This window comes from Sus scrofa, chromosome 12 (assembly GCF_054392235.1).
Source record: "Sus scrofa isolate SSC_HxYL_T2T_F1_AM1 chromosome 12, Sscrofa_HxYL_maternal_Yorkshire_Landrace_v2.0, whole genome shotgun sequence".
NCBI lineage: Eukaryota > Metazoa > Chordata > Mammalia > Artiodactyla > Suidae > Sus > Sus scrofa.
Window position 1 is genome coordinate 65,963,602 of NC_139394.1, and position 13,755 is coordinate 65,977,356.

The following is a 13,755-nucleotide window of genomic DNA, read 5'->3' on the forward strand; positions in this document are numbered from 1 at the left end:
CCCATCCCGGGGGTTGGGGGGGGGGCAGTCCGGCAGGATGGGGCAGGCGCATCGGGGAGGGGTCGAGGGGCTTCTCCAGCTCTAGGGAGGCCTCCCCCCAGCACAAGTCAACACGAGGGTTCCATGAACAACAGCCTGGGCCGTGTAACCACACTGAGCGCAGATCCAGAGGCCCAAGAGCCCAGACACACGGACGGCCCCGGGAGCACGCCCACCCTGGGAGAGACAGGCCCTCGTTTTGCACGCCGCCCCCCAAGCCGACTGGCCTCAGCTCCGTGCTTCCCCCGTGCACGTGGGGACAGAAAAGGCCTGGCCCTGACACTTGGTGCACCCAGAACCCGCCTCTACCTGCAGGCAGGACGCGGCAGTGGTCAGCACCTCCTCGTCGCCAGGAGGGGGCTGCCCTGGATGCCCATCGCCCCGCTCGTTTTACAGATGAGTTTTGCAGGTGAGTTGGGGACAAGGCCCCGGCTCTGCCACTGCCCCCTCCCACTGCAGCCTGGGGATGCTGCAGGCTGACCCCTAGGGCCCAGGGCCAGGTCACCTCACCTGGGTCCCGTGGCCTGCTCCCTGCCTGCATGCCGCCCGAGGGGGTCCCGCAGCCCAGGACCGCACCGCCTCCAGGTGAAGTGCTGTGGGAGGGAGGCCCAGCCCCCCACGCTGGCCGCCTGGGGCTCCATGAATATTTAATGAAGTCTATTATTCCTGTTTTGTCACCGCAAAGGAGGCTGAGCAGCTGACAGAGGAGCCAGGAACAGCCGGGAGAGCTGTTTTATGCATCTTAAACGTAGGGCCTGCTCTGCTCTCCAGCCAGGCCCCAGACCCACCCCCCCTTGTGGGGCGCTCTCTGCCCCTCGTGCTGGCCTGGGTGGCCTCATACAACCACTACCTGCACCCCAGAAAGCACACCCCCAGGAGGAAGCAGCCTCAGCCCGGGCTTCCAGTCCCAGCTCTGGGCTTAAGTTGTGTGGCCGAGGGCCGTCACTGCCCTGGGAGCACAGGCTGTCACTCCCTGGTGGCAGGCCCAGGCCCCTCCACCCCAGCCTCCGGAGGCCACAGAAGGTGCACCCTGCTCTCGCCTTGGCAGGTGGGCCTGGCCTCAGCAGGTGCCACACCTGGCCTGCAGCCCCTGCCCTAAGACCCCGTTCTGCCCTGTATCCCAGGCTTGGGCTTGCTCCCCAAGGCCCAGGCTCCCCCAGCTCTGGTCACCAGGCTCACGGCTGCCCCCTGACCCATCTTGGCAACGGAGTTCAGGGAACTTAGAAAACTGTCCTCAGTAAAGAGGAATCGCCATCTTTTATTTCGGGGGGAGGCCGAGACTGGGGGCGGGGGGCTCCGAGAGAAGATGCAGAGCCCAGACCCCGAAGTCCCCGCCCCAGGTGGGGGGTGTCTGCGTCCTGGGTGTTGTACCGGGCAGGGGCTGCCCCAGGAAGGGGGGCCCTTCAGGACCTGTCAGGCTGTGGAGGGCGTGAGGGGGGCCTTTAAAGCCCCAGACCTCTGCTTTCCATCAGGGGTGGCCCTGGGAAGGGGGTGGATAGAGGGGCGTGTCCTGGGCAGCCCCGTCCTGAGAGCCAGAGAAGCTGGCAGGAGATGCCCCAACAGCATACCAGCTCCAGGGGCCCAGGCCGGCCTGGCTCCCGCCCGCGCCGAGCCAGCCATCTGCACCAGGCTCCCGCCGGGCGGACGTGGGCGACTCGCTCCCACAGTGCCCGAAGGAGCAGGGGGAGGGTGCGGGCCCAGGGGTCCAACCTCAGGACCCCTCCAGGGGCCAGTGTCGTGGAAACATGACCGGCCCAGCCCGTCCCGCCTCGCCCTTCTGCCCCCGCGTGCTCTCCACCGCCTGCCCACCGAAGGAGCTTCTGCCGATGGCAGAGACGCCGGCCCCTTCCTGGCGTGCGCTGTACGGGCCGTGTGGGCTTCGGCGCGGCCTCCGGGGGCGCGGGCGGGGCTACTTCTTCACGATCTGGATGACGTCCTCGTGCTCCACGGTGTGGGTCAGCCCCACCCGCTGGGGACTGTACTTGGTGCTGGTGCCCTGGGGACAGCAGGAGCAGACCCCATCGGCCGGCGTGCCCACCCGGCCAGGGCTGCCAGAGCTCCAGGGGAGGCGGGTGGGGGTCCCAGCGCCAGCAAACCCCGCAGCCTCAGCAGGACGCCCCGCCATCTGACCACCCCGGATCCGGCCTGGGTCACCCGCAGGCCACATGCCCCGAGGACAGATGGACACCTGGCCCCCACATGGAAGGACAGGCACATAGTGGCCCCAGCCTGACCCCAGGGCTGCCCTGGGCAACCCTGCCCATGACCTGCCCGAGACTCACCCACACCAGCGCGTACTTGAACTGGCTGGCGAGCGAGCGGTGGATGCGGTGGCACTGGGGACAAGAGAGTCGGACAGTGAGAAGAGGCTGCGTCCAAGCCCCGGACACGTTCCAGGAAGCACCGCTCCCCAGCAGGTGGGCTGACGGCTCAAGCTTGGGCCCCGCAAGGCCTGGTGCTCACGGCTGCGGCCCACTCCCCTCCCACAGGCCGCAGCCACCAGAGGAAGGTCTGGGACCCGCGGGCCAGAGCAGCAGCCCCACAGACACTCCCTCTGGGCCAGGGCGGGTTTTCAGGCCCCCCACCCTACCTGGAGCCCCTGCACCCCCACTCAGGACGGCCCCACCCTGAGAGGCTGTGGCCCAGGGAGGGCAGAGGTCACAGGCGTCTGTTGGGAGGCAGGAGGGAGGAGACCGAGGAGGGGCAGCCACTCCCCTCCTGAGGACGTGTCCCCGCCCCGGTGTTTGTTTGCGGGAGGTCAGGCCCCCCCCACGCCAAACTCACCACGTGCTCCACCGAGGCCCCTTTCCGGAGGATGATGGCGTCTGTGAAGTCCGGCCGCTCTGCACGGGTGGACGGCGCGGGGGCGGCACATCAGGGCGCACAGCCCGCAGCCTGACCCGACCCCCTGCCCGCTGGCACACCCTCACCAAGGCCCCCAGCAGCTTTTACAGCCCCGACTCAACCAGAAAACCAAAGGACACCCAAGTGTGGGGGCAAACCGCCTGCAACCCCATCAGACAGCAGGGGAGCCGCAGGAGAACCGAGCCACACCACCTCTGGCCGGGCAGCCTCATCTCCCTCTGCCAACGAGGCCCAGGTCCAGGCAAACCGCCCGGACGCAGCCGTAGGCCCGGGGTGTGAGGTGCACAGGGGAGCGGACGTTGGGGAGGCCTGCGTATCCAGCTCCTAAAGCCCTGGGCAGCCTCTATCCCCCTGACCCCCAGCCCAGGACTGGGCCTTCTTTGCCTTAAGGGCTCAGGCCGGGGTCTGCAGGCGGGGGTGGAGAGCTGCTGGGAGACAAGCGGGCCGGGGCCGGCGGGGCCGGGGCTCAGCGCCCTCCGACTCACGTCCTCTCTTCTTGGTGTAGATGCAGGTCAGGGCCAGGTACTCCCAGAGCACCTCCAGCAGGTAGTCCAGGTTGAGCTTCATGCCACAGCTGCCAGGAGGAAGGCGGAGTTAGACACACCCCGGCTCCAGAGGACACCCCCCAGCCGGCCAGGCAGGGCACCCGGGCCAGTGCGGCCCGCCATCCGGATGGCGCTTCCTCTGCCCTCATCACTGTCACGGTCTGCCCGACAGCACGGTGGCCGGGGGGCCCCTCGGCCCTTGCAGCTGCATCGCCCCAAGTGGGAGCCGCCCTCCCCGAGATGTGAGTGTGAGCGGCTACAGTGGCGTGAGGTGCGCTGGTGCCCTGGGGACAGGGACGGGGAGGGGACGGGGAGGGGACGGGGGAAGGGATGGGCCACAGCGGGCGGAGGACAGGGACAGAGCCGTCTGGCGGGAGGACGCCCATGCTCTGCTGCTCGCTGTGGCGGGTGGCAATGTTCTGGAAACAATCCTGGTGCCTGGGCCCAAATCTGGTGCTAGGGGCAGGGGTGCGGGGCAGGGGCCAAGGACAGTCCCTTACCCTCCTGGCAGAGGGGACAGAAGCCACATCTTCCATGGCCAGGAGCAGTGGGTGAGAGCCCGGGGCTCTCTAGGGTCCACAGTTAACTCCCAAGTCCCTGGCCATTCTCATCCGTGTACCTTGGTGGGTAAAAATCCTTCTGCTTCTTAATTTTTTTTTTTTCTGTCTTTTTAGGGCCGCACCCATGGCGATATGGAGGTTCCCAGGCTAAGGGTTGAATCAGAGCTGTAGCTGCTGCTCTACGCCTCAGCCACAGCCACGTGGGATTCGAACTGCGTCTGTGACCTACACCACAGCTCATGGCCACGCTGGATCCGTAACCCACTGAGCGAGGCCAGGGATCGAACCTGCGTCCTCGTGGATGCTGGTCAGACTCATTCCTGCTGAGCCACGGAAGGAACTCCCCCTTCTGCTTTCTTAGCTAGAGCTCACCCCCTGTCACCCACCAGCCCAGCCAGTTCCGGGCAGGACCCAGCCAAGGTCCCCAGCAGCGCCCGGAGAGGCCTCCTCGGCTGCAAGGAGGCAGGCCGGCCGCGGTCCCGCCCAGCAAGGGCAGCGGGGAGCCTCACCTGATGACCACGCTGTCAGGCTTCCGGGCCAGGCGGTCCACTTCTTCCATGGAGATCTGGTCGATCTTGTTGTAAACCTGGGGGGGGAGAGGGTGCGCGGGAAGCGCAGGGACAGAGCAGTGCAGGCCGGGCCCTGCCCGCTGCCTCACCGACGGGAGAGGCCGGGCAGCCCCTGGGCCAAGGCGCGGGTGCCTCGCTCGGCCCGGCAGCCTGGGAGGGGCGCCCCTCGCGGGGCACAGGGCTGGGGGCCGGTGCCACTTACATACAAGCAGGGCATGTACACGCGGTTGCCCACAATCACGTCGATGAACTCGTCTGGGGAGCAGTCTTCTCGGAAGAGCACCTCCGCGTTGAAGATCTCTGAGGGGCTCGGGTTAAGGGCCACCTGCGCCAGCAGCCCCCCCCCGACACCCCCGCAGGGGCCCCAAACAAACAACCCATCAGGAGATACGCTGCCGAGCGGGACCCCAAGGTTATCTGCTTCTGAGGGCTGACAAGATTTTAAGATGTAAGGCACCCCCCGAGCTCCTGCTGTGGCTCAGCAGATACAAATCTAACTAGCATCCACGAGGACGCAGGTTCGAACCCTGGCCTTGCTCAGTGGGTTAAGGGTCCTGCGTTGCTGTGGCTGTGGGGTAGGCCGGCAGCTATGGCTCTGATTCGACCCCTACGCTGGCAACTTCCACATGCTGCGAGTATGGCCCTAAAAAGGCAAAAAAAAAAAAAAAAAAAAAAAAAAAAAGAAAAGAAAAAAAGAAGACACTCCCGCATTTTTTTTCTCAAAGAAACATTGGGAACTTGGGCTCATCAGACACAACTTAGAATAGATTTACAAGGAGATCCTGCTGAATAGCATTGAGAACTTTGTCTAGATACTCATGTTGCAATAGAACAAAGGGTGGGGAAAAAAATGTAATTGTAATGTATACATGTAAGGATAACTTGATCCCCTTGCTGTACAGTGGGGGAAAAAAAAAAAAAAAAAAAAAGAAACACATGTGAGAGTTTCAATCAATACATAACCCTTTCAGATGAGAAGAAAACCAAGGCAGCTTAGTGGCAGCCCCAGCTCCTAGTCCAATCCAGCGCCCCGGGGCAGAGGGCTTCTCTGGGGCTGCCCTGCCTCCGAGTGCATCACTTGCCACCAGCCTGCCCCGCCAGGAGCTCTCTCTGTGCTGAGCCTGGGACTCACCCCCAGACATTTCAGGGGTGCCCACAGGCCCTGGTTCTCCCCGGGGCTCCTCCAGCCCAGGAGACCCTGTTCTCAGGGGCTGTTTCCTCGCCAGCTTGTCTTCCTTGCAGACGTGACTCTCCTTGAACCTGGCCAGGAGCCAGGGGGCCACCGTCGAGGGCATGGCTGCAGCCCAGCCAGCCTGGAGCTTGGGGAGCCCGGGGCAGAGGGGACAGAAGGGCCTCGTGGGAGCCGGCTGCAGCTTCCCCGCAGCCCGCGCCCAGCCCCGCCCCAGAGGATGCTGTACTCGTGCAGGATCAGCTGCACCAGCTTCTCCGAGCACTGGGTCAGCGTGACCGTCGAGTTAAAGGAGATGCCGCCTCCTTTCTTGGGCTGGAGGAGAGAGAGGGGACACGCTGACGGGGCCTCGCCAGGCTCCCAGCCCCCTTGCCCGTGACCCAGGGGACAGGGGCCTCACCTTGAAGTAGATGTTGGGCTTGTGCTTGTTGAGGCGGATCCCCACCGACTCCAGCTCCTTCTCCAGCAGGGACCTGGGAGGAGCCCCAAGGCCTTCACAGGTGCCCAGGGAGGGCCAGCCCCCCTCTCAGACGAGGCGCAGCCCTCCTCCACCCGCTGCAGGCCGCGGGTAAGCACGGATCTGCTGCCTGGGGCTGGGCAGCCCCAGGGCACCCAGGCCTCCGCAGGCAGGAGCCAGAGCCAGGATGGCACAGCCCCGGCCTCCAGACACAAGCACCTCAGGGATGAGGCCCCCGGCCACCTGTCCTGGGCTCGGCCTGTGCACCATCTTGCCTCTGCTCCCACGGGTGGTAGGGCCACAAGCCCCTGGACCACTGAGGCACTGCGGCCACGGTGCCCCCCCGCCCCCAGGGCCTCGGGCCGGCAGCCGCGCTGGCTCCGCCACAGACCTCTGCGCCTCTCCCTTGGTGGCGTCCAGCATCATGATGACCACGTCCGCCGTGCGAGCCACTGCGATCACCTGTCGGCCTCGGCCTTTCCCTGGTCAGGGGGGGGAGGTGGTCATGCAGTGACACGGGCAGGACGGTGTGGCGCCCAGACGCCTGTCCTTACAGACCTGCCATGGACTCTGCCCCATGCCACCCCTGGCTGGCATGTGTCTCGAACCCCGTGCTGTCTCGCTCATGGAGACGTGCTGCAGGAGGAAACTGGCCTCACCACCCGGGGAGGAACGGTGTGCACCCCCCACCCCGAGAGCAGGAGGGGAGCATCCCCCCACCAGCGCCCACTCAACCCGCCAAGCTGTGCCGCGCAGTCGGTGTGGTCCGCCTGCCGCACATGAGAGACACTCAGGCTTTGCCCAAACGCACAGAGCTGTGTCGTCCCAGCACGTGACCCGTCTGCCCCTTGAAATAAGTTACAGAAAGGAGCCCGGCAGTCAGCACAGGAGGCGGGGTTGCAGGCGCTGACACTGGATGCGGATGAAGCAGCCCAGCCGCGGGGACACGGCAACCCGGGGACCGAGGAGGCAGCCCGGCCCCAGGCAGCCTGGGCTTCCTCCACGACCTGCCTCCCGCTTCAGACGACGCGGGGCCGGGATGCGCCGACCACCGGGGCCAGCGGCCTCCTGGCCCCGTGCCGCTAGGTGGGCGGGCCTAGGGGACCACCACGCCCCTGCCCGATTCAAGCCGCAGGACCTCATCCCGAGGAGGGTGGCGGGCGGGGGCCTGCGGGGGGGACACAGCCCTGGCCCAAGGAGGAGGCCGTGGCCCCAGCCAGGCGGCTGTACGGCCAGAGGCAGGTCCCACCCCAGCTCTGACTCAACAGGCAGTGGTCGTTTAGGGCAGACACTTACGGAGGGTCCCCCCGCCTTGAGCAGGAACCAGCACGCCTCCCCAGGCCACAGGGAGGCTCGTGCGAGGGCCGAGGGAGACCACAGCAAGTGCGGCCTCACCCCCCGCCAGCAGCCATCTCCTGCCATCACTGTGGACAGCCACCTGCCACCAGAAGCCCTGCGCGAGTCCCACCTCCCAAAGCAGGGGACAGGGCTCTAGGATAGAGGCCGTCTGAGCCAGCCACTAACACGCATCCATCCCTGGCAAGGTCCACCACAGACGGGGCATGGGAACTCGATCCTGCCTGGGGAGCACCCGGTCCCCTGGGCTCTGAGGCCAGAGGCCCTCGGAACAGAGCATTGGGCACCAGGAGGGGCTGTGAGCCCATCCCATCAGCTGTCCACAGCCAGCCATTCTCACAGCGAGGCCAACGCGCCCAACACCCCGTCCCCTGCCCCTTGCTCCAACACTGACCTTGTGCGGCGCCCTCGATGATGCCAGGAAGGTCCAGGAGCTGGATGTTGGCGCCTTTGTACTGGGAGTCACGAGAGAAGGTGAGGTCGCCGGTCAGCTTCCAGAGGGAGTCTGAGCTCTGTCCCCACCCCCGCCGGGTGCAGAACGCATCCCCTGCGAGCTGAGGGGCCCCCGGGGGGCTCTCCCCGTTTCTACAAGCGCACAACAGCTGCTGCTGATGGCAAGAGCTGCCCACAAACAAACCACTTCACGGCGGGAGGCCAAAGGCCCCAGGACTCTGCTGCCCAGGGCTCCAAAGCCTCACGGCAACAGAAGGACCCGGGCAACCAGCTGTGGGGGACCGAGGGGCACCGCCGAGGAGAGCCAGGCGTGCTGGCTGGACTCGGAACCAGCCAGGACTGCAGGACGGGCCATGCATCTTGGGGGCCCCGGCAGCCCAGTCCCCGGAGGCATCAGTGCTGTGGGCATAGCAGCCCAGCTGAGAGCCGCCACCGCCCCCCAGGTCCCCATGGTCCCCAGGACACACGCATTCACACACACGCTCACCCGGCCTCCCGGAGCCGGCAAACCCCGACTTACTTCGATGACCCCCGGGATGCAGGTCAGGGTGGTGAACTCGTAGGACGCAGCCTCGCTGGCGGTGGAGGTCATCAGACTCAGGAAGGTGGACTGGGGGGAAGGAGGGCGTGGCAAGGCCGGCCCCGCCCCGGAAGCAGCAGGGCCACCCCCCTCAGCCCCCACTGGAGTCCCCCCTGGCCCCACCCGGTGGCCTCAGGCCTGTCTCGGGAGGACACAGGGACCAGGAGCTTCCTCAGCTGTGTCAGGCCCGGTCCTGCCAGGGCGTTTCTCTTACTCGCCACGTAAAGATGAGACGTGGGCTTTACACGAAACCAAGAAAGGTCTCGGAAGACTCCACAGGGGAGCTGGCGTCAGTCTCCAAAGCCCAAGCACGGGCCCCTCCCTGCCGGCCTCCTGGCGATTCTGCTCCCTGGGCCCGGCCTCAAGGCCCTGGCCTGGGGCTCTGCTCAGATACCTGCCCACGGAGCAGCCCCCCTTCCGCCCCTTCCTGTCCAGGGCACAGAGCTCCCCAGCGAGCAGGGGCAGAGCACCCCAGCCCCCGCATCCCAGCTCCCAGCAGGCACCGGGGGCACGTGGGCACAAGGGCATGCAGGCAAAGTTTGTGCCCTGCGACGAGGCAGAGGCCGGGAGCCACTCCGCAGGAGAGGCAGCCGAGGGGTGCGGGGCCCCAGGGGGCTGGGTCTCCCCCGGCGCTGGCACCCCCCCAAGGCCCAGGCTGCCCATCACTGACCTTACCCACGGAGGGAAAGCCAATCAGCGCCACCCGGGCGTCGCCGGACTTCATGACGTCGAAGCCCTCGCCTTTGGAGGAGGCCGACTTGGAGGGCTCCAGCAGCTGGGCCCGATACTTGGCCAGCTTCGCCTTCAGCAGGCCCAGGTGGTACTCGGTGGCTGAGGACACAAGCCAGACGGAGCTGAGTGTCTGGGCTGGGGCTGCGCGGGGCCCTCGGGCACCTGCGGGCTGGCCGGACGGCCCCGCTGCCGAGGCGCTCAGGAGGTGCCCTTGGCTTTCACTTCATTTGGAACAACGGCCAGGGTCCTTGCTGAGCCCTCTCAACACCGTGTCACGGTGTCACGGTGGCAGTGGGGGAGGGGGACGTGGCACTCCCGGGGTGTCTTCTGAGGTTGCTGAAGGCATTTCTCGGGCAGGGCAAGGAGACCAGCTGCCCAAAGAGGTGACCCGTGTGGCCCAGGCTCAGGGGGAAGCTGGGTCAGGATCTCTGGGCCCAGAGCCTCTACTCTGTACAGACAGGGGGTGGATCTTGTGTGTGTGTTAAAAGCACGGCCTGGGGGAGTTCCCGTCGTGGCACAGCCGAAACAAATCTGACTAGGAACCATGAGGTGGCGGGTTCGATCCCTGGCCTTGCTCAGTGGGTGAAGGCTCCGGCGTGGCTGTGGCTGTGGCTGTGGTGAAGGCCGGTGGCTGTTCCCTTAGCCCGGGAACCTCCATATGCCGCAGAAGCAGCCCTCAAAAGAAAATTAAATAAATAAAAGTACAGCCTGTTTTGTTTGAAACTTAGGTAGAGGCTCCCCAACAAGGGATCCCAGGCTGCCAATGAGGCCCCTTGGAGGGGACACAAGTGACCAACATCAGTCTGCGTTGTAGCCGCCACATGCCCAGTGATTCTGCTCAGAGGCGCAAACATCTCACTGCGCTCTTAAAACGTCACTGTATCTTGGCTAGGCTCCAACATTTGCTTTTTGAAATATAAAAGGTGATAATTATATTTATCATATAATTACATTGATCATGTAGCATATTTATTATATTTAATTATATTTAATTACAGATTATTTTCCTTTTTCTTCTTCCTTATATCACTACTAGGGCACTATATTGACTCCCCCCGCAAACTCCTGTGTACAGAAGTCGCACTGCAGATGCAGGGCTGCATTTCAGGGCAGCAGGGTGGGGTGGGCACAGAACCGTGGCCAGGGGACCAGCCCAGCTGCCTCTCCAACTCCCGCCACTCTCCCTTCCATTCGCTGCAGTCCAGCCACTTGGAATATAACATTTCTTCCTGTTTTCTTTCTTTCTTTTTTTTCCTTTTTTTGCTTTTTAGGGCCACAACTGCAGCACAGGTTCCCAGGTGAGGGGTCGAATCGGAGCTACAGCTACCGGCCTACACCACAGCCACAGTAACACAGGATCCGAGCTGCGTTTGCGACCTACACCACAGCCCACGGCCACGCCGGATCCTTAACCCGCTGAGCGAGGCCAGGGATCGAACCTGCGTCCTCCTGGATGCCGGTGGGGTTCACTAACTGCAGCACCACACCGGGAACTCTCTTGTTTTGTTTTCTTTTTTTGGCCGCCCTGCAGCACATGGAGCTCCTGGGCCAGGGATCAGATCTGAGTCGCAGTCTCGACTTATGCCGCAGCTGCACCAACGCTGGATCCTTTGACCCACTGTGCTGGGCCAGGGACAGAACTTGCGTCCTGGTGCTGCAGGGACACCGCCAGTACCCTTGCGCCACAGTGGGAACTCCAGTAACGCTTCTTTCTGTTTCCTCATCTTCCCAAGGCTATTCCTTCTCACCAGCCCTGGGGTGGGATTACCCACTGGACTTTGGAAAAGTGACTTAATCAATCTTCTAGGGCTTCAGTTTAACTGCAAAGTAGGCATGTTAAAGTAATACCTGCTGTGGCCGACTTCCGCAATCAAAGACCAGCTCAGAGAAGCACTCAGTGACAGCTGCTGTTACTGCTGTCTGCAGCAACCCTACCCCTCTCCAGGCCCCTGGCCGCCTCCTGGGCCAGCTTACTGTCCTCATGGCTATTTGGCTTTGAGTGGAGTCCACTTAGAGGATTTTTCCAATACAGGCTACAGTCCGACAGGATCCGAGGTCGGCTCAGTCTGTGGCTGCCGTGCCCCTCTGCCTCCTCGAGCCCTGAGGTGATACTCCACAGAGTGGCCAAAGGGAACTTTCTTTTTCTTTCTTTCTTTTTTTTTTTTTTTAAGAGCCGCACCTGCAGCATATGGAGGTTCCCAGGCTAGGGGTCGAATCGGAGCTGTAGCTGCTGGTCTATGTCAGAGCCACAGCAACACGGGAGCCGAGCTGTGTCTCCGAGCTACACCACCACTCACAGGAACACCAGATCCTTAGTCCACTGAGCAAGGCCAGGGATCGATCAAACCTGTGGCCTCATGGATGCTAGTCAGATTCGTTTCTGCTGAGCCAAGACAGGAACTCCCAGAGGGAACGTTCAACACAGAAATCAGACCACGTCTCTGCTAGACACCCTCCTCAAGCTTCCACTGCCCTCCGAACACAACTCAGACTCTTCCCCCTGACCCACACGGCCCCATGTGATGGGCCCTCTCCTTCCCATCCTGCACTCCAGCCCCAGACCTTCAGCCGCTTGGACAAGCCAAGCTCATTCACTCTTGCTCAGGGCATCTACACCAGCAGTTCCCTCTGCCGGGAACAGTCTTGCCCCAGGCCTGTGCAACACTGGTTCCCTCCTCTCGTTCTGGTCTCAGCTCAAATGTCCCCACCTCATGGTGGTCTTCGGGGATCGTCCCATCCCCAACACACTTGCTACAACACTGTGCTTAGTCTCTGCAGCGCTTATTACTGGCTGAAATTCCCGTGTTTATTGGGTTTCTAGTTTACAGACTGTCCTCTGGAAGGTCAGCTCCATGCGGGCAGGGATGTGTTCCCCCCCTTAACCGCAATGCCTGGCACAAGGTAAGGGCCCCAACTACTCAGCCTTCAGGACCGAATGCAACCAACCACAGGCAGACACTGCAGCCAACCAACCGGAGCTCCCTGCTTCCTGCCCTGGCGAGCCCACAGCAGGACCAGCCAGGCACGGCCTCACCCACCGTGGCCAAGGGCCTCTCCCATTACTCCACACCCTCCTTCTGATGGAGACCACTCTCCTCGCTCTCCAGAGAACACACCGCGCTCGCCTTTGCCTTAGCAGCGCCCCTGATCTGGAATACCCACCCTCAACCAGTGAAAGTTCCACCTCCTCCTGGAAGCCTTCCTGGGTGTCACCATTCTTCCCGAGGCTCCTCTCTTCGGAGCTCCTCTAGCCCTTAGGATCTGAAGCCCAGATTGAAGGCTTCATTATGTGCTGCCTATGCTGGGCAGTTTACTTTACATCGAGTGCTCATCATCCTGTGCTATGTTATCCTCGTACACAGACGAGAACACTGTCGCTCAAAGAGGTTCAGTGGCTCTCCAAGCTTCCACAGCAGGTACGCGGGGGAGCGGGGTCAAAACCCAGGCCTGCCAGACTCAGGTCCTGACCCACCCACCGAGGGGCTCAGGGCGAGGTTGTCGTGTGTGTGGGTTTCGGGGGGGGCGGGGGGGGGTGCAGACGGGGTTTCCTCCTGGACCTCCCCGTACAAAGGGTCAGAGCATCAGCTCCCCAGGCCGGGCCGGCCGCCAGGAGACCCGGGCTCCCTGTCTGGGTCAGACCCTGGCTCCGTGAGTGGGCATTTCTCTCCTCGGACCCCTGGTCTGACGCTGATCCGCTTTCTGGGGGTCGCTGCAACAAGGCCGGGCGCGGGGCTCGGATCCCGCCGGGCCCCGCCGGCTCTCGGCCACCCCCCGCCCGCCGCAGCCCTGGCCGGCCCTCACCCTTGTTCTTCTGCGTGCGCGCAATCTCCTTCTCGATCTCGGAGATCTTCTCCAGGATCCCCATGGCGGCGGCGGAGCCGGGGGCACCCGCGACGGAGTCCGCGGCGGCACAGCGACCAACGTGCGCCGGAAGCCCACGGAGAACGGCGTCCCCGTGCGCCCCGCGCGCCGGGAGTCAGAGTCCGGGCGGGCGACGTCGAGCGGAGTGCCGGGCGTCATTGGTTCCGGCCGGGGAGGGCCGGGGCCGGGGCGGGGCCAGGCCGGCGGGGCGGGGCCGGGGCGAAGGTGCGCGGGAGCGGGCGGTGGAGGACCAAGGGGGACTCTCTGGTCACGGACGTTGAACGGTTGGTCTCCAGGGCAGGCGACTCTGCTGGTGTCAAGAGAAGGCGCTGAGCTGAGAGCCAGGTGCCTTGCTCTGTGTCGAGCTTAAAAGCGGGTCCCTAACTTAGCTTTACTGCCTACCATCAGCTGCCTCCCGATAGGACGCATCTCCCATGTGGAATTCTTGACCAAAAACACTGTTTCTGGAGTTCCCTTCGTGGCTCAGCGGCTAGCGAAACTGACTAGGATCCATGAGGATGGGGGTTCGATCCCTGGCCTCGCTCACTG

General features: G+C 63.8%; 1 protein-coding gene across 1 annotated transcript; it reads right to left on the reverse strand.

Annotated features, from left to right (window-relative positions):
* Nucleotides 1-1,277: 1,277 nt before the first annotated feature.
* DRG2 (developmentally regulated GTP binding protein 2) lies at nt 1,278-13,269 on the reverse strand. Its single transcript, XM_021067998.2, has 13 exons — nt 13,147-13,269; nt 9,284-9,444; nt 8,554-8,643; nt 7,975-8,035; nt 6,616-6,706; nt 6,168-6,240; nt 5,992-6,082; nt 4,781-4,878; nt 4,519-4,595; nt 3,390-3,478; nt 2,824-2,882; nt 2,322-2,375; nt 1,278-2,035 (listed from the first exon to the last, which is right to left on the reverse strand). The coding sequence occupies exons 1-13, from the start codon at nt 13,208-13,210 to the stop codon at nt 1,949-1,951; spliced, it is 1,095 nt and encodes a 364-aa protein (XP_020923657.1). The 5' UTR covers nt 13,211-13,269; the 3' UTR covers nt 1,278-1,948.
* Between the last annotated feature and the right edge of the window lie 486 nt (nt 13,270-13,755).

Excerpts from the sequence above, each read along its gene's own strand:
- DRG2 (XM_021067998.2), bottom strand. The coding sequence starts at position 13,210 with ATGGGGATCCTGGAGAAGATCTCCGAGATCGAGAAGGAGATTGCGCGC. Across the intron at positions 8,644-9,283 it reads GCTTTCCCTCCGTGGGTAAG|TCCACCTTCCTGAGTCTGAT; the intron begins GTCAGTGATGGG and ends CCTTCCCCCCAG. Across the intron at positions 3,479-4,518 it reads CCTGACAGCGTGGTCATCAG|CTGTGGCATGAAGCTCAACC; the intron begins GTGAGGCTCCCC and ends TCCTCCTGGCAG.